This window comes from Tarenaya hassleriana, unplaced genomic scaffold (assembly GCF_000463585.1).
Source record: "Tarenaya hassleriana unplaced genomic scaffold, ASM46358v1 Cleome16, whole genome shotgun sequence".
Classification (NCBI taxonomy): Eukaryota; Viridiplantae; Streptophyta; class Magnoliopsida; order Brassicales; family Cleomaceae; genus Tarenaya; species Tarenaya hassleriana.
Window position 1 is genome coordinate 2,039,911 of NW_010965019.1, and position 19,215 is coordinate 2,059,125.

General features: G+C 39.0%; 5 protein-coding genes and 1 long non-coding RNA gene across 6 annotated transcripts; 5 read left to right on the top strand and 1 right to left on the bottom strand.

The window, feature by feature from the left end:
* Positions 1-58: 58 nt before the first annotated feature.
* Positions 59-1,483, top strand: LOC104809520 (probable transcription factor At1g61730). Its single transcript, XM_010535535.2, has one exon. It carries the CDS (start codon positions 132-134, stop codon positions 1,323-1,325), a length of 1,194 nt encoding a protein of 397 aa, XP_010533837.1. The 5' UTR covers positions 59-131; the 3' UTR covers positions 1,326-1,483.
* Positions 1,458-2,524, bottom strand: LOC104809519. The gene is made up of 3 exons (XM_019202109.1): positions 2,192-2,524; positions 1,899-2,104; positions 1,458-1,787 (listed from the first exon to the last, which is right to left on the bottom strand). Exons 1-3 carry the CDS (start codon positions 2,339-2,341, stop codon positions 1,559-1,561), a joined length of 585 nt encoding a protein of 194 aa, XP_019057654.1. The 5' UTR covers positions 2,342-2,524; the 3' UTR covers positions 1,458-1,558.
* LOC104809518 lies at positions 1,707-2,766 on the top strand. The gene is made up of 3 exons (XR_771182.1): positions 1,707-1,797; positions 1,956-2,137; positions 2,539-2,766. It is a non-coding gene; the product is annotated as an uncharacterized LOC104809518 (long non-coding RNA).
* A 1,025-nt stretch (positions 2,767-3,791) lies between these two features.
* On the top strand, positions 3,792-5,417 carry LOC104809521 (anthocyanidin reductase). Its single transcript, XM_010535536.2, has 6 exons — positions 3,792-3,941; positions 4,025-4,191; positions 4,285-4,485; positions 4,559-4,718; positions 4,800-5,013; positions 5,125-5,417. The coding sequence occupies exons 1-6, from the start codon at positions 3,824-3,826 to the stop codon at positions 5,285-5,287; spliced, it is 1,023 nt and encodes a 340-aa protein (XP_010533838.1). The 5' UTR covers positions 3,792-3,823; the 3' UTR covers positions 5,288-5,417.
* Positions 5,418-5,772: 355 nt separating this feature from the next.
* Positions 5,773-9,020, top strand: LOC104809524. Its single transcript, XM_010535537.1, has 6 exons — positions 5,773-6,060; positions 6,320-7,256; positions 7,368-7,534; positions 7,947-7,983; positions 8,136-8,194; positions 8,314-9,020. Exons 1-6 carry the CDS (start codon positions 5,963-5,965, stop codon positions 8,777-8,779), a joined length of 1,764 nt encoding a protein of 587 aa, XP_010533839.1. The 5' UTR covers positions 5,773-5,962; the 3' UTR covers positions 8,780-9,020.
* Positions 9,021-9,861: 841 nt separating this feature from the next.
* On the top strand, positions 9,862-14,955 carry LOC104809525. The gene is made up of 3 exons (XM_010535538.2): positions 9,862-10,067; positions 10,796-10,964; positions 11,240-14,955. The coding sequence occupies exons 1-3, from the start codon at positions 9,954-9,956 to the stop codon at positions 14,632-14,634; spliced, it is 3,678 nt and encodes a 1,225-aa protein (XP_010533840.1). The 5' UTR covers positions 9,862-9,953; the 3' UTR covers positions 14,635-14,955.
* Positions 14,956-19,215: the final 4,260 nt, after the last annotated feature.

Consider the following 19,215-nt stretch of genomic DNA (forward strand, 5'->3'; position numbering starts at 1 on the left):
GAATAATTAAATTTCTATCAGATAATGGAAAACAACCAATCATGTACTTATTTAACTGCAGCCAAAGAACTTGAAACCCTAAACTCTTCGATTCTCTGTCTCTCCCATAGATCTCGACTTCGAAACTCACCATGTCGCCGAAGCGTCCCAATCCGATGGAAGATCCACCCACCGCATCATCAAGCGAAGAAGAGGAGGAAGTTTCCATGGACGAAGACGAAGAAGAGGATGAAACGCACAAGGAGAAATCTTCCTCGGATGAGGAAGCCGACGACGGCGACGATCGCGAGGTTTCCGTCAAGAACCCTCTCTCTGCTTCTGCGAAGCCGGGATCTGCATCTGCTGTTACCATCGCGGTTCCTGGTAAAACCGTTGCTCCTCCGAAGCAAGCTTCAGATTCGGATTCTGGGTCGGAGACAGAAACCGATTCGGATTCCGACACCGATAGAAGGGAACGTGTCGCGGTGAAGCCCGTGGAGCAGAATCCCGAATCTGTGAAAGCTAAGCCGTCGGATGCTTTGGCTTCGTCGGCGAAATCAGCGGTGAAACGTCCGAGCAAGACGGCTCGGCCACCGAATGATGTGAAGCGGGTGAGGAAGGAAGGAGGGACACCTGGAGAAGACACGAAGAAGACGTATTTTCAGCGTCTGTGGAGCGAGGACGACGAAATCGCTGTGTTGAAAGGTATAATCGATTTCAAATCGGATACAGGAGTGAGTCCGTTTGATGATATTAACGGGTTTTACGAATTGGCGAAGAAGTCGATTAGCTTTGATGTGAGTAAGGTTCAGTTCATGGACAAGATTAGGAGCTTGAGGAAGAAGTATGTGAATAATCTCGGTAAAGGAAAGAATGGGGAGGATCCTAGTTTCGTCAAAGCTCATGAACGGAAGGCATTCGAGTTGTCGAAGGCTATTTGGGGCCCTGAAGGAATGGCGAATGAATCTGCTATGAAATCGAATGGCAAATCAAAAAAGAGTCAAAAGGGGAAGATGAAATCGCTCGAGTCGTTGAAGCAAGAGCTGTTTCCTTCGCACAATGGGAAAAGGGAAGAACTTGATGCAGAAGAGATAGCTTCTCGTCTTGTGAGCAGAAGCAACGGGTTTGAGACGATGCTTGTTAAAGCCATGGCTGGTTTTGGTGTGGATGAGCTTGCGGTTAAGCAAGGATGGGCAATGGTTTCCTCCGAGGATAAGAAAAGAATCGAGGAGAAGTGGAATGCCTTACGGGCTGCTGAGATTGAATTTCTTGTGGAGAAGAGTGAATTCATCCATGAGGCATCGAAGCTGATTGCTGAAACTCTTGGTTCTAGTAGTAAGATATGAGTTGCATCTCTATCTTTTCTCGTTGCTGTGTTCTTCTATCTAGGATCTGGGATTATGGTTTGGTTTCGGTTTTTGTTTTCTTATTTTCAGCTTAGCATTTGGTTTTTGTTAGCCACAACTAAAGCATCCATATATGGAATGGAAGTAAATTTCATCAATATCTTCTTTTAGAACTAGAGGCAATGATTCTGTTGTATAAACATCTGTGCTTCATTGTCTGAAGATAACGTTTGTTATGCATGTCTTCCATGGATCTGGCTTTCTTGTTCTGCTTGTCTTTGTTCTTCTCGTTTTGCAGCGGTGGCTGAGACATAGTATGCGGCAGTTGTCATTCCATGCTTCAGGCAAAATATGCCTCCGACCAGAAAAAGCCAACGACTTGACAAGTCACAGAATTTATTCGATCCCGAGTTGGCCAATGTCCCTACCATCAGCGTCGAGAAGGCAACAGCAAGTGTGATCCTGACAAACGGTATGTTTTAGACGGTCAGAATGGATTTTTATTTTTATTTTATTTTTATGGAAAGCTTAAAACTTTGTTCCAGCCATGGAGGATGGTCATAATTTCCGTACCAGGAGAGGAGGAGGAAAGCCACGGCTAATATCTTGTTGGCCGATGCTTTCTTGTAGTCTTGCTTTGCCCGGAAGCAGATGCAGCCGCCGTGCAGGTTGGCCGTGGCATGGGCAATGCACAGAAGAATTAGTGCTGCTATTCCCTCTGCAAAAGCAGCAGAACTGGGGTTTCCACACTCGGAATGCGAGGTTCCTGAGTGCTTTGCCTGTTCCAAGAAACATCAAAACTATGATAATCGGTACGGAAATGGACTCCTTTATAAAACTCGAGATTCGTAAGCTTATGGTTTCACCTTGCTCTGAGCAATCTCGGCTTCGATCCCGAGAACTGCAGCTGAAATGTCCATGGATATGATGAGAATAGAAACCAGAAACCCGAAATCTTCTTCCATCTCTCTTATTCCCCGTCCTGGACAAAGAAACTCTGTTGTATTTATGTCCATTGCTTTACAAAGTTGGAGTGAAGAGGAAAAGAATCGAAAAGCATCAGATTGCTTTTTTCATGAACGTGAAAAAGAGAGATGGAACTTTGTTCTCATGAAGCAAAGCTTCATTCTTTGTTATCATATATTGTTGATTATTTATATTGAATCGTATTTAATTATATAACTGGATGCCTTTGGTGCTCTCTTCAATGCAGAATCAAGAAGTCCCTAAACCCCAGGAAACATGGTGGCGATTCTGAAAGTTGATAAGACGCAAAAACACCATTGCAGAGTTTGGAATCTACGGAGAAACCATTAAAGATAAAGATTTATCAAATTTTCCTGGCTGATGGGAACTTGATTCTTGGTTTTTCCATGGCACAAACTCTTGCCCCTCTCAGACCAATGTGGAGTTTGAATGATTTTAAGACATGGGTTCTCCTTTTTGGTATCAAAATGATCGGGCTGTGCTGACCTGGCCTGGACTGTCCGATGAAAATTCGAATGCTTATGGGCCGGCCCGGCTCGAAACATAAACAGGTCGTTTGCCCAAAATCCGACCCTACAGATTTTTGTATGGGTTTGGACAAAGTTTCGAGTTTGAACATTATAATTTTAAATATATTGTCCGTTAAAATACTATATCTTAAATTATTCAATATTAAACAATTAAAATACTATGTCTTAAATTATTCAATATTAAACATTTTTTAGATGTTTTTATAATTCTTGATAATAAATTTTTGTATTTTTTATTAAGATTTTAAAATACTTGAAAACACATAATTAATAATCAATACTATATATATATATATATATATTATACATATGTGATTGGATGAATGAACGTGTGTGTATATATGTACTATATATATATATATGTATATATATATTTATAAATATAAATAATTAAAATCTAACAGTTTAGGGTTCGGATTGGTACGATCCCATAATTTGGGCCGAAATTTTTAGGTCGGGTCAGCCCGATCCATAGACAATCGGACTTCCAAGCCCGTAAATTTATTGAGTGGGTTCGAGATAGATAACGGGGCCTCGGGTTTTTTGACACCCCTAATTCTCCTCCAAGACAGTATCAGATGGTATTAATGGAGTTCCCATGACTTCTGAAAGCAGCACTTCTGATTCTATGGAAAAAGATTTGAACTGTTTCTGGGTTATTCTCTGCATCCGATTCAATGCCTGCGAAGCACTCTTATCTGCTGAGGACCCAGAGCTTTGTGACAATCCCTCCACACAGTCAAACAATGTAAGATCTTGACTCTTAGGTGGCCAAAAACAGAGGAAGAAGATGATGATTAAGACATGGTAGTTGTCTTAAATCTTGGAAGAAAAAAAAACACGTGCTTTCCTCCTGAAACTTTGATTAACGGTTGTACCAGAATGTTCATAAGCAAATGAAATCAGACAACTAGGGCTAATCTTCCTATATAAAGGGTCTGCAACACATACAACTAAAACTCATAAGATCAGATTACAGTCATGGAAACCCGAAAAACTAAGGCTTGCGTAGTCGGTGGAACCGGAAACCTGGCCTCAATGCTCATCAAACATTTGCTTCAGAGAGGATACTCCGTTCACACTACCGTCAGAGATCCAGGTTTTGGTGTTTCAGATTCAGATTCTCTGTCTCTTTTGCGTGTTACAGATCTTGAAATCGTGTCTCGTTTGTATCTGATGCAGAGAACGAGAAGAAAACCGCTCATCTTAGGGCTCTACAAGAACTGGGCGACCTCAAGATTTTCAAAGCGGACCTTACAGATGAAGACAGCTTCACTGATCCTTTCTCGGGTTGTGAATTCGTCTTCCATGTCGCAACGCCTGTGAACTTCTCTTCCAAAGATCCCGAGGTCTGAAATGAAAGAAAAGATTCACCGATCATCAACTGTATATTTTCGATTAGTTTTCATCGTTTATTGAACTCACATTCTGTCGTGTTTTAGCGTGACATGATCAAACCAGCGATCGAGGGAGTGATGAATGTGTTGAAAACGTGCTCGAAAACCGAGTCAGTCAAGCGCGTGATTTACACTTCCTCAGCTGCTGCTGTTTCCATAAACAACCTGACTGGTCCTGGGCTAGTTATGGACGAGAGAAACTGGACTGACATCGAGTTTCTGACAAACGAGAAGCCTCTTAACTGGGTAACGTTTCTTGCGCCGCAAGCTATTTTCTTTTCGCAAACTTTGCCTGAATCCATGTTCTGGCTGTATCTAGGGTTATCCCGCCTCGAAGACGCTTGCAGAATCCGCGGCCTGGAAGTTTTCGGGAGAGAAAAACATCGATCTCGTCACCGTCATTCCAGTCCTCTTGTCGGGGACATCCCTTCTGTTAGACCCTCCTAGTAGCTTGTCTCTTTCAATGTCTCCGATCACAGGTACGCATTGATGGGAAAATGGAAACTTGGAACAGAAGCAACCAACTTCATCTGTTTTTAGGGTTTTGCTGTTTTCCGCAGGGGACGAGTTCTTCCTCAACGGCTTGAAGGAGATGCAGAAGCTTTCAGGTTCGATCTCATTGGTCCACGTTGAGGATGTAGCTCGTGCACACGTGTTTCTCGCGGAGAAAGAAACCGCTTCTGGCCGGTACATTTGCTGTTCGTACAACTCAAGTGTTCCGGAGATCGCGGAGTTTCTCAGGCAGAGATACACTCATTACAACGTCGTATCTAAGTAAGATTATCACAGAATCCACGAAAAGCGAATGAAAGAAATTACAGAATCATCGAAAATCCGAAACATGGACACTGAAAAACTGCATTCGTATCGTATGTTATTTCACAGCTTCGGGGATTTGCCATTGAAGGCGAAGCTTACATTTTCATCAGAGAAGCTCATCAATGAAGGGTTTCGGTTCGAATTCGGAATCAACGAGATTTATGATGAGACGATAGAGTACTTCGAATCCAAAGGACTGCTCAAAGATGAGGAATCTTCTTGTGAATGATTCTCTTGCCAAATGGATAAAGATTCAAGATTCTCATCCTGTTTGCTTATTATATTTTGTGTGGTTTTGTTTCTCTGTGTTGCATTATGAGATGATAAACTTCATGATTGAAAAATGGTTTTGTTATATATGGATTGTGGGTAAAAATAAGATATTTTTTTACGAATCAAAATTAGTAAAATGGAATAAAAAACAGAGAAAACCAAAAAAACAGAACTAAAAATAAAACTTGATTTTTTTTTGAAAATTTGTGAAATTTTAATTAAAATTTTGAACCCAAAACACAAGCTAAAATTATTTCCCCACAAATTAATTTAATTCGAGAAACTTGTACCAACGTCGGATCAAATAGATAGATATAAAAGTATAGGAGATTAAATATAAAGTTGAGTTAAATATGGATGTTGTTTGCAATTTTTGCAAACTTTATTTGCACATAATGTCATAATATAATAATGTACCCAAAAAAGGGTTTTCCCGTAAAATATTAACCCGAGAAGAGAACCAGAGTCGGAATCAGACGAACCGTAGGGTCGAGAGGCCAAAGCTTTCGAAGAGCGAAGAGAGGGAGGGAACTGTTGTATTCATCTTCGCGTCGATTCTTCCATCGAAACTCTATCTCAATCGCTCGCAGAAGAGATTTATATATAGAGAGAAAGAGGGTTTCGAGGAACGATGTCGAAGAAGAAATCTTCTGGAAACACCATGACGCTTAAGGACTTCCATGGCGGTTCCATCCCTTCTGATCTCCCTCTCCCTTCCGCTCCTGGAGTGTAAGTTTCTTCAGATTTGTGTGAACCTTCCGTTTTCTTTGCCTGCGATGTCGGTGTATTTTGTCGGCGGGTTTGATTTGTGCCGCGATTGTTTCTGGTGAATTTTTTCTGGTTAGTTCTAGGGTTCTTAGACCTGCATCGAAATTTGGGTATTGATGGTTTCATGTGTTGTTATTATCGGCGTATTGATTGTATAAAATCTGGGATTGCACATCCTTATTTCGTGTTGTGTTTTCCTTGTTTGATTTGGGTTTTGTAGAATTCCGAGGTCTACTGCGGATCGACCTGGTTCTGATAGAGTGTCTTTGGGTACTTCTATGGGTCGACCAGATCAGAGGACGAGGCCAAGTTCGTCACATTCTATCAGAAATTTCGATGACAAGTCACCTTTTCTGCCTCTCACGGCAAATATCGGTCGTAATTTCAGCGAGGATGAGCGTATGCTTCTGGACGGTCCCTCGGTTCCACGTAGAATGATTAGTGATGACGTTTTCCGAGCTCCTAACACCCACACGGAGGTGAAATCGGACCCGGTTTTAGCTGGGAGACTTGCCAATAGGCAGGGAGGTTCTTCTGGCCCTTGGCTCGCGAAGAAGATTGATGCAGCTCATTCTGGGATCAGTAACCAAATGATCGGTGCAAACAGCGAGAACTCTGTGTCAGGCGCTTACCCTAATGCCTGGGCTTCACGGAAGGAGGTGACATCTCCCATCAGTGAGCCGGGACAATCTCCCTGGGCTACTACACAACCTGCTGTTTCCAAATTGGTCCCTGTAACTGCCATTGAGCATTTGTCCTCGGGAAAATGGCACTCGAAATTAGTTGCTCCTGGCCAGATTGAGAATCTGAAGCATCCAGACTTGGAGAGTGGTCTTCATAAAACTAACGATTATGTGGCACGTGAAAGAGAATCGTCGGAAGTAATGTTGGCGAGACACTTGGAAAAGGGTCTGGCTATCAAAGATGGCATCATGGATGGGCGAAAAGTTTCTGCCCAGTACGAAAAAGGCTCTCCTCCAGCTGATTTAGAAGTGAAAGACGCGAACGTGGTAGCGGGCAGAAACAACAGGCTTTATCTAAATCGTTCCGATGATACATATATACCTTCTGAATCGTTGGAACGGCCTAAGCTGAAACTACTTCCGTCGACAAAACATCTTGAAAATGTTGAGAGACCTTTAAATGATGTGAAGCAGGTATGGATGGGTCTTTATACTCATTAGTTGTCTGTTCAGTTTCATGTTGCTTTCTCCATTGTTGACCGCTCTGTCCTTCTGTCTTCTGATGACTCAATTCTTTTCATGCAGGAAAGTGGTGCTTCCGTTGGTAACATGACACACAGAAATATGAATAATTTGAAACCTAGTTCATCTGCAGATGAGAGTGGTAACCAGCAGGCTGAACGCCCTAAGTTGAATTTGAAGCCGAGATCGCAGCTGGCTGAGCAGCCAGATGTTATCCCTGAAAGGGAGAGGTAAAGATGTTTGGAACTTTCTTAACTTACCGATAAATCTGCTACATTTATGTCACGGATGTCAAGCAATTATTTTGGAGCTGGATCTTGCAAGTAATTATGATGACAGATGAACAAGAATTTCTTTGTTAAATTTATGAATTTGGTAGTATTTTTCAACTGGAGAAGAGTGTGTTCAACATATTTGGTACCCGAGCTTATTAGAAAAAGAAGTTGATCATGGATTTGTCTCTATGTATCTAAAAAGTCGGAGGTGTCGTTGTTCTATTTATATTCCTGTGTCTTTTACGTTGTAAATCGGAAACATTTCATGCCCTTAGCTTCTTGATATCGTAGTGGTCTAGAGCAATTTTGTACAAATATGATAACATTCTTAAGCGTATAGGCCTAATGCTTGCTTGACCTGATGCAGAAATGCGGTTTTTGGCGGTGCCAGGCCTCGAGAACTGGTGAGTCGTCAGTATTTCTTTCCAGCGCTTCGATTAGTGTGTAATGCATCTCTGAAGTCCTCCCCATTAGTCGCTTGTTCATCAGTCATTGGGTTTATATTTGCAAGTCAAGTGGGTTTGCATCTCAATCTTAGCTCTTACAATGTGATCAGGTCTTGAAGGAACGGGGAATGGACGAGACTGACCATCATGAGTTGGACCGACTCGAAAGGTTTGCCAAAGTTCATCTCAGCTCTTCTTATTACGCTGTCATTCCGAAACTTAAATCGTGTAATTCCTCAAGTATTTCGTTTTGGTCTCTTTTTTCCTCTTTTGTGGTTATACTAAAAGGGTCAAATCAAACGTTCCGAAAACCGAAAGGGTCCCGGAGAAAGTGATCCCTTCTCGCCAGGCGAATGTATCAGGAAAAGTCGACAGGAAAGACAGCCGAAGCATAGGCAATGTTGACAGATCCGAAACCCAAAGGAGAAACTGGCGAAACAACGATAACAACAACAGGGCGAGGGAGAACGAGAGAAAGGCGAGACCGATGGTACAGGAGAAGAGGCATCCGTCCCCAGAGACGTGGCGAAAGCCGGAATGTCCAGATGGGACGGGGCAACCCCGATACGGCAAAGCAACCTCTGCAATGGAGCTTGCCCAGGCGTTCTCGAAGCCCTTCTCGGACCCGAGGACTGGGAAAAACAGCTTCAACGACGAACAACGAGGAGGATTCTCGGGCCGGGATCAAGTTCCGTTCTCGAGGTTGATAGGATCCACACCGAACCCGAGGCCGAGGCAGATCAATGGTTACTGACCCTGCGTCTTATCCCCTATCAGTTGAAATCTGAATTGGTTGGACGAGTGATTGCGTGTGTTTTCTCATAGCTCCTGAGGATGAGGATGGGTGCCTTTTTCTTTTTCCTAATCAGAATACAGAAAGTGATCATCGTCGTCGGGAAAGTAGCCGCCATTGTTCCTTTTACATATGTTTTTTCTTTCTTTTCCCGGAAATCTTTCGAAAGTCCCTTGGAATAATCAGATCTCAATTTCGGTTTGGTACGGTCAAACCGAACCAGAACAAGGCGGAACAAAAGTACCATGGATTAGATTCGAAAAACAATTCAGACCGAAGTCGTGAAACATGAAGCCACCAGCCAAAATCCAAATGCCGAACCCTTTGGTCCTCCACGCAAGGGCAACAAACGGCGATGTTGGGAATATGGCATGGTCATATAATGGATACATTAAAATAACAAATAAAGTTACCAAAAAAAAGATAAATAACAAATAATTTCCTAGACGACAGAAAGGAGATACTGGCGCTAGGATAATACGATTCCATTTTTTCACAATTTTTTTTTACTATTAGTCGTTTTTGTTCATTATTTACAAATCTCTGTTATAATTTTTTAATATATTCTATATTCCTAAATTCTAACGAATATTTTAATATTAATTATAATCCCTGGTCAAATTGAAATGTATGCGATCTATAAATTATAGACATGTGGAGATTTTTTTTTTAAAGTGTGATAGTTTTGGATTTCGAAGATCCAATAATTAAGTCGATTAAAGTCTGAGGGCGAAAACGTAATTAGCCAAAACATCAGCGAATGGGGAAACCCGATAGGGGAAAACTGGTGGGTTTTTTACTCAAATGTCCCACACTATTTCACTATACACCACCGAAAAAAAATAAATTTTTTTTTTCAATTTTAACCCACTTTTTCGGGAAAAAGTCCGAAATACTCTTTTCTTTTTATTTTTTGCGACCTTGTTACGACTAACATATAACTAATATAGAATTAAAATAATACATTATTTTTTAGCCAACTTTTTTAGAATCAATTGTAATTATATTTAGAATTAATTACGAATTCAGTCGTAATAACAAACCCGAAACTGGTCAGGTCGTCTTCTTCGTCTGGGCTCCATATTTTCTCGTTTGATCTCTGGTTCTCAGTCGGGAATAGGATTGATTGATAGGCATGCTGGAAAAGATCGGATTGCCGGCGAAGCCTTCTTTGAGGGGCAATACTTGGGTCGTAGATGCTTCTCATTGCCAAGGATGTTCTTCTCAGTTCACCTTCATCAATCGCAAGGTCTCTCTCTCTCTCTTTCTCGCTTGTTCTTTTCGGGTTTCTGATTTTCTCCGAGTCTTCGTCTGTTTTTTCAATCGATGCTTTTTTGTGTGCCCGATCTCTGATTTCACGCGGAATCTCAGCTTCGCGTCCGTGATTTTTAGGGGTTCGTCGATTCTTCTGGATCCGTTTTGCATGAAGTCGAGATTCATTCTGCGACAGTTTGAAATAATGATCCGATGGTGGACAATGGCATTCGTGTTTCTCTTTGACTATGATGGTTCCTTGAATGAGCTTGTTTGAAATTTCTGCTTGCCTTAGTTTTATGATCTCTCTTCCCATCTGAAAGAAGAGAAACAGGTTATTTTTTTCGGAAATTCTCGGTAGTTCCTGCGGATTTTGTGCCAATGGGTTCATACTTTCGCAGTTGCTTGCTTGTCAGATGTTTTGCCTGGTTTTGAATGGATTCGGCTTGCGATTCTTTAGGAGATGCAAAGAAGAGTGTGTTTGAGTTGAATGTTCTGATTTCTGAACTGAATGTTTCATTTCTCCACTCGTTTGCTGATTTCGTGTTGGATTTGTTGAATCAGGTGAATGGAAACAAACATAAAATCTTGGCTTTTGCTGAGCTGTTTCGTGATCAGTGCGATTAGTTTCTTGTTTAATAACCATATCCAGTCTCAGTAATTTGCTTTTCGATTCTTCTGCTGTGTAATGGCTGTTTGTAAAATGAGTTGTGTATTTTTCAGCACCATTGCCGGAGGTGTGGGGGGTTGTTCTGCAATAGCTGCACACAGCAAAGAATGTTCCTACGGGGACAAGGTGATTCACCTGTCCGGATATGTGAGCCATGTAAGAAACTCGAAGAAGCAGCACGGTTTGAGTTGCGGCATGGTTACAAGAATAGAACTGCAAAAGGTTTGATGTGTTCTTCTTTGTATCTTATATTGGTACCTTAGTTTTTTCACCATTTTCTCCCCGATGGAATGACTAGAGAGGTACCTTAGTTTTCTTTAGTTGATTTCACTTCGTTGATCTGTCAGGATCCTTTGCAGATGCATGTAGATCCCTGTTTTACGCGTTTGCAACAAACGATTTAATTTATTTCGTGTGACAAACAGGGAGCAAGTATACAACAAGTAAAGTTGTAACTTGTAAAAATTTTAATGTGCCATTTTCTGCTCTTCCTGCAGGTAGTTCCAAAACAATCCCGAAGCATGAGGATGATATTCTCAATGAGATTCTGGGTACTGATGCAGATGTATCTTCTTCATCGAGATCAGTCTCTAGTATGGACAGAACCTCTTATAAATCAAAGGCAAGCACTGCTTCTATTCCAGATGTTACAGAAACTGCTAGAAATGATACCACAGAGTCACAATTGGAGACAGTGCTAACTAGTCCTGAAGAATTACGTCAACTAGCATCGGAGGAAAAGAAGAAGTACAGAGTTCTTAAAGGAGAAGGCAAATCTGAAGAAGCCCTAAAAGCCTTTAAGAGAGGTAAGGAGCTCGAAAGGCAAGCTGAAGCATTAGAGATATCTTTAAGAAGAAACCGGAAAAGGGTACTGTCCTTGGGAAATGTTACCGAGGCACCGAACAAGGATGCTGTGAAAGACTCTAGTAAGGCACATAAGCCTCTGCATCAAGGAGGAAAAGAAAAGGATGATTTCGCAGATGAGCTAAAGGAGCTGGGATGGTCAGATGATGAAGATAAAAAGATAGCAACAATAAGTGTGGAGGGTGAATTTTCATCTCTGCTTCGTGAAGTACCCATGAAGTCTAGCCGAGAAAAAGGTCACGGTATTGACAAGACTCAGGTCATTGCCCTTAAGAAAAAGGCCCTTAAGCTGAAACGCGAAGGGAAGCTTGCAGAAGCTAAGGAGGAACTTAAAAAGGCTAAACTTTTAGAAAGAGAACTTGAAGAACAGGAACTTTTGGCTGGGGCCGAAGACTCGGACGATGAGCTATCTGCACTAATTCGCAGCATGGATGATGACAAAGAAGATGACTTGTTAGGTCAATTGGAGCAGAGACGTGATTTTGATGTTAGTAACCTTGTGGGAAATGTAGATAATCTTGAATTTCATGGCGACTTTGATGTCACAGAGGAAGACATGATGGACCCAGATATTGCTTCCGCTCTGGTATCATTAGGTTGGGATGAAAGTTCGGAACAACATGACAATGCCAATTCTCAACCTACTCCTACCAACAGAGAAGAACGTTTAGCTGAAATTCAGTCATTGAAAAGAGAGGCCCTCAATCTAAAACGAGCAGGAAATGTTGCAGAGGCCATGGCTACATTGAAGAAGGCAAAGTTACTTGAGAGGGAAATAGAGGCTGTTGATGCGTCTAATACGTCATCAAAGACTGTTGATACTGCCGGTGCTCAAAGTGACTTGAGTCTAAAACATCCGACAAGAAGCAGGTTGGCAATCCAGAGAGAACTTCTTGCAGTGAAAAAGAAAGCTCTTACTTTGAGAAGGGAAGGAAGGTTAGATGAAGCCGAAGAAGAACTGAAGAAAGGAATGGTTCTCCAGAATGAACTCGATGAGATAGACAATTTGTCAAAATTAGCTGCGGCAAGAAAGGCTGGATTTCGAGAAGGGGATCGTGGAAATGAGCAAACTTATATTTCTGGAAATTCTCTGGATGATGATGGAGAGGTCGAGGTGAAAGATGAGGACTTAGATGATCCAGCATACCTTTCAACTCTAAGGAGTTTAGGATGGAATGAGGAAGATCATTATTCTGCAGGTTCTTCGTCAAAAGCTTCTGATGCGGTGAGTAGGCGTCCCGAGGTAGTAACAGAAACTCAAAACGCTGATGATATCCTCAGTGCAGTACCAAAAAGAAGTAAAGCTGAAATACAGCGGGAACTCTTAGGTCTTAAAAGAAAAGCACTTGCCCTGCGACGGCAGGGTAATTCTGATGAAGCGGAGGAAGTTCTGAAACAGACAAAAATTTTGGAAGCCCAGATGATGGAGATGGATTCAGGCAAGAATCTTCAACCTAATGGAAATCAGCTGAAGAAAGGATCCATTGATCTTCCTATTGATACTCGAGTCAATGAAGGAGATGATGACGTTACAGAAAATGATTTGAAAGATCCAGCGTTAATGTCGGTTCTTAATGATTTGGGGTGGAAGGATGAAGAGCCTAAACCATTACAACCACATGAAACACCTATAAACCGAGTCATCTCCAGCTCTTTGCAGACCAGTGGTCCATCCAGAGCAGCCAAAAGCAAAGGACAAATCCAAAGAGAACTTTTGGATTTTAAAAGGAAGGCACTTGCATTTAGGCGTCAAGGGAAAACTGAAGAGGCCGAGGAATTGTTGAGAAAGGCGAACATTCTGGAGGCACAATTGGCTGAACTCGAATCTGCCAAGAGTGAGCAAACGATTGATGCTTCTAGCAACGTGAAGATGGAACCCGAAGGCTCACTTCCAGTAGTCAGCTCTCAGAAGAACTACATGGATGTTGATTTATTAGCTGGATATGGTAAAAAACAGGCCGAAACAGAGAATCTGAGAAATGACCATTCATCTATCCTTAGTGCTTCTCAGCTTGTTCAAGAAAATTATAATTTGTTAGGAGACTTTAGTTCATCTTCCAAAGCAGGTTCTCCTAGCAAGTTGAGGAAGACTGAAACTGGAATTGCTTCTCATCCCGTTCAGCAAGCGAATATGATAGATCTGCTGACAGGTGATCATGGCGAAATCTCTCAAATAGCTGCAGCGAAGGGGAAAGATGAGACGGATTCAGATTTGTGTGTTCCTTCCCGGTCTGAGCCCCGATCTCATCGCGAATCTGCGGCAAATCCCGAGAGACAGAAACAAAGGAATCCAGACACCGAGACAAGAGTGTTGCAAGAAGGTTCGGAGGGGGATAGGTACCAAAAAAGTCCTGTTCAGAACATGTCTCCACAGGATGGCCAACAATCACTCAGACAAGAAATTCTGGCCCATAAGAGAAAGGCTGTTGCTTTAAAGAGGGAAGGAAGATTGAGTGAAGCCAAAGAGGCATTACAACAAGCTAAGTTGTTGGAGAGGAGACTAGAAGGAGAAAATACTCCTCCTGGTAAAGCCGAGCAAGGTGATCTGGTTTCTTCAGCGAAGGCTCCTACCGTACAGAAAGAGAATAGCCCTTCTCCTTCAAGTTCATCTCCAAAGCCATTGTCCAGTCGTGACCGATTTAAACTGCAGCAAGAGTCACTCAGCCATAAACGTCAGGCCATGAAGCTTCGGAGGGAGGGTCTGTTGCAAGAAGCTGAAGCAGAGTTTGAACTGGCGAAAGCTCTTGAAGCACAGCTAGAGGAATCGATTTCTCATGAACCCTCTAAATCAGAACCAGTGGACGAAGTGTCTGTTGAAGATTTCCTCGATCCTCAACTGTTATCTGCTCTCAGAGCCATCGGACTGGACAATTCTTCGAGCCCGCAGACAAGAACAGAAGAAAAACCTGGTGGTAAGAAGGCGAGCCATAATGCAGTGAAACCAAACCCGGTGAAGGAGAGTTCTAACGAAGAGAGAGCCCAATTGGAGGAACGGGTAAAAGCGGAGAAAGTAAAAGCTGTGGCTTGAAAACGTGCAGGAAAACAAGCCGAGGCATTAGACGCTCTTCGACGGGCAAAGCTCTATGAAAAGAAGCTAAGCTCTCTTGCTTCTTCCAGCTGTTAACAAATTCTCAATAGACTGGGGAGATTCATCAGATAAATTTAAATTCCTGAAGAAGTTGATGCTACTCAATTGGAGACTGATACGATATGTGTTGCAAAGCTTGTGTTCAGATTCATACAAGTCAGAAGACAGTCCACATGTACACTTGTTGGGGTCTGTTTCCAAACATTTGAACTCAGATTGTGGATCTTGTCCTTTACTTCGTTCAAAGATTGTGTTTAAATATTTTATAAAACTGAAATGTATATTTCTTATATAACTAAATGAAATCTTCGAAAAATATTTTTTTTAAAAATGTTGAGAGAAAATATCATTTAAAAAAAATACTTCATAGATATCTCCAAATCAAACGTTGAACAAAAGACATTTAAGAGAAAATATCGTATAAAAAATTTTATTCTCCAAAACACCACAGGGAACAGTCTCCAGTTGCCAAGATATCTCCAAATCAATCGTTGGTCGATAAACCTTGGTATCGCATGTCGAAATTCCAAATCACGTAGGCAAAAATAATCATGTTAGTAAAAATTTCAAAAAACATATGTATACACAGTTATATACACACACACATAAATATATAGGATATATACATATGTATATATACATACATATATGCACATATACATATACATGCATATGCGCGTATACACATACGTGTATACATGTTGTTTGTTTGTTTTTTAATTTTCCGACATGTCAGGTAGGAATTCTGATCTGACACCTGATTCCATTAGTGAATTGTCTGAATGTTATGGGCTAAAGTTGGTCCAATACTCTGGGGAGTACATCTCGATGAATTCGCGGAACTTGGTAACAAATAAATGCCTTAAAATCCAAGATTGATGACTCAAAGGATTAAAACTCCTTCTCCAGTTGTCTTCGAAAACGAGTATTAACGTAAACTTCCCAATCTTTTGAAAGATATAGTTAGACGGAAAATTTATTCAATTTTCGGATTATAAAAAAAAATATTTTTTAAAAAATCATATATTTTTTTAATATTTTTTTGTTCAATCAAGCGGTGGTAAAAGAATTTTTTTGGATAACCGAATATCCTAGAAAATGTCCAAACTAATTTAGGGATAGAGAGTCAGCCAAGTGGTTTGAAATATATGTTTTCTCCGAAAACTTGAGGTTCAAATTTGGGAATTGGGACGGGACAAACCCCTGTTTTATCGGTGAAACTATCCAAGTTTGGGTGCGGTGAGAAAGGGGTGGCAGAATACACGGATTTTTTTAATTGTAAAAATTTACGTAAAATACAACATAAACACAGGGATATTTTCCATGGAGTGATGGAACTGATCCAAATTCAGCGGGGGGAAATTGACAGGTTTGGGCAAATGAATGGATATGGTTCGTTGGAGGCACAGGGGACATGCATGCTTTTCATATTGTGAGACTAAAGCCCCCGAATTGTAACAAGGCCCCTCCGTCCATTTTTTTTTTTATACATTGGGGAACCCCGTGACTATCTACCCTTACAAACGGAGACGAACTGGCCACCACCCGCGCCTAACAGTCCCCATGGACCTCAGTCCGCCGGAGCCTAACAGTCCCCATGGACCTCAGTCCGCCGGATCTGGCCACCAGGCGCGCCTAACGCTCGGGCCGTAGTTGGGTTTAGGCGTCTGCGGGTCAAACCCCAAGCCCACACGTAGGAGGTAAATCAGCCCGTTATGACAGGCTGGCAGGCGAGCAGGTCAGAGGAAGTGAGACGGCGAGGAATCGAACTCCCCACCTCATGGGTGCTCCCCATGCTCACTACCACCTGACCTGGGGGCGAACCCCCCTCCGTCCATTTTATGAAAAAAGAAACGCCAATTACCAAAACAAATGCCACGCTTTTCATATTTGTACGTAGAACTCCTCTCTCTCTCTCTCTCTCTCTCTCTCTCTCTCTCTCTCTCTCTCTCTCTCTCTCTCTCTGATCAAAGACAAGTCATGTTGAACCTTTTGGACTATCCAACCAGAGAGATTCATAAAAAACACGTTTATTGTATTTGTATTGTATTGTATTGTCGGTGTGAATTGTGTGGCTGATTTCTTATTTGCATAAGTAATTTTTTTTTTATAATTCAGATATTCACATACCTTCTAACTATATTTTCCAGAAAAATTCAAAGTTATTTAATAATTTGACATCCTGAAAATGTTTTCATGTATATAAAATTGAGTTCAAAATGATTAAAGACACTAATTTTACACAAACAAGAAGAAACAAGAAACGTTTCGTTTCTTGTATACGTACGTTCAGATTCCTAATTTTTTAGGGTCCACTTTTCTTCTTTTTTAATATTAACTAGGAGAGACCCGCGCGATGCGCGGTTTATTCGTCTATTTGTTATTAAACTTTATTGATATCAATTTATACAAAAATTATTATATATTAAGTAAAGTTAAATTATAGTATTGGATCATTATATGTATACATATAAGAAGTGAATAAATGAAAGAATATAAATATTATTACAGTGGAGAAAAAGATATTATTAGACATATTTGTTGTTGTTAATTTCATATTATATGTGTTGTTATTTTTTAGAATTATTTGACATTATGTATAGTGTGGAATGCAGTGTCTTTTATATTCTTAAATTGTGTTTATAAAATAAGTTTAAAAAATAAAATGAGAGAGGCTCAATTGAAAAAACAATATATTTGATACATGATGAAAATAATACAATTCGAAAACACAATTGGAATTACAAATTATAACAATTTAATAAAATATAAATAAATTTTCATCTTTTCACTCAACAAAAATTATAGATTTTTTTCAATTTTATCTGAAAAATAATTTTTTACTCTACGACAGAGAAAATCAACTAATATATATACACATATATTATATATATATAATTTATATAGATTTAGTAAAAAAAAATATATATGTAGATTTAGTGAAAAAAATATATTATTTGTTTGATTTAGAATAAATATTATCATAAAATTAAATTTCTGTAAAATATGTATTTAAGGAAATAAAGAAATGAGAAAATATGAATGATATTATGTAAATGGTTATAAGATCGATATTAATGATATATTATGAATATTTTATTGTTAATTTGTTTTTTTTAATCTTTATAAAATTTAATTTAGTTATAAGATAATACTAAAAATCATATTATTAAATATTATAGTTATCTTTCATTTTTTAAAAAAAGTTAAATTTACATATAAATTTTTATATATAAATAAATTTATTTTAGAATTTAAAAAACATATGTCAACTTTCTTTTTCTCTATAATCTCAATTAGAAAATATAAATATTATATATAAATCTATTCATAAACAAATAGAAATATAAAAATATAAAATAAATAGATATTTATATATATATACAAATATGCATATATGTATATATATTTATTTATATATATATATATGTATGTATATATGTATTTTTATTTTGTATTTTTATTTTTTATGTATATATTTATATATATTATATCTTTATTTTTTAATTGAGTATGAGTCTACTTTTGTTAATTTGAATGTATATTTTTGGTAGTTTGTTCTATTGAATTCATGTATAAATTTTTATAATTTCGATTCTACTTTTAAAACTCTTTGATAAATATCTTAATTATACGCTACAGATCTGAAGCGAAATATAAAAAAAAGTAAACAATTATAAAACCATCCTTGAAAAATCATAAATTTAATTTTTTAAAGTAACTTTTTTTCGTTTTGCTTGTAATTTCACAACCCACGTAAAAAATTTTCAATTTAAAATGAGTTACCATGTAAAGGTAAAGGTTTTTCACGATTTAGAACCAGATTTTGAACTATAGAAAAATATAAAAAGTAAAACTCATTTTAAGTTTTTCCTCCATTACTTTTGTTTCCCACCAATTGCATGCCTCTTGTGGATTGATGTTTAAAATATACCTAACAAAACCGAATACCAACTCAGATTTCACTAAGTAAAAACGGAGATGGAGTTGAATCGACGAAGACACAGTTGACATATCTGGCGAGACGTCGGAGAATAGACATTTCAATTTTATCTGAAAAATAATTTTTTACTCTACGACAGAGAAAATCAACTAATATATATACACATACATTATATATATATAATTTATATAGATTTAGTAAAAAACATATATGTAGATTTAGTAAAAAAAAATATATTATTTGTTTGATTTAGAATACATATTATCATAAAATTAAATTTCTGTAAAATATGTATTTAAGGAAATAAAGAAATGAGAAAATATGAATGATATTATGTAAATGGTTATAAGATCGATATTAATGATATATTATGAATATTTTATTATTAATTTGTTTTTTTAATCTTTATAAAATTTAATTTAGTTATAAGATAATAATAAAAATCATATTATTAAATATAACCGGACAGAATTACCGGACTCTATGACTGAAGACAGGTAACCAAAGTCTACCGCAGATCTAATCTGCCTTTACCTAGGATAGATCGACCTATACAGATCCTAAATACCCTATACCAG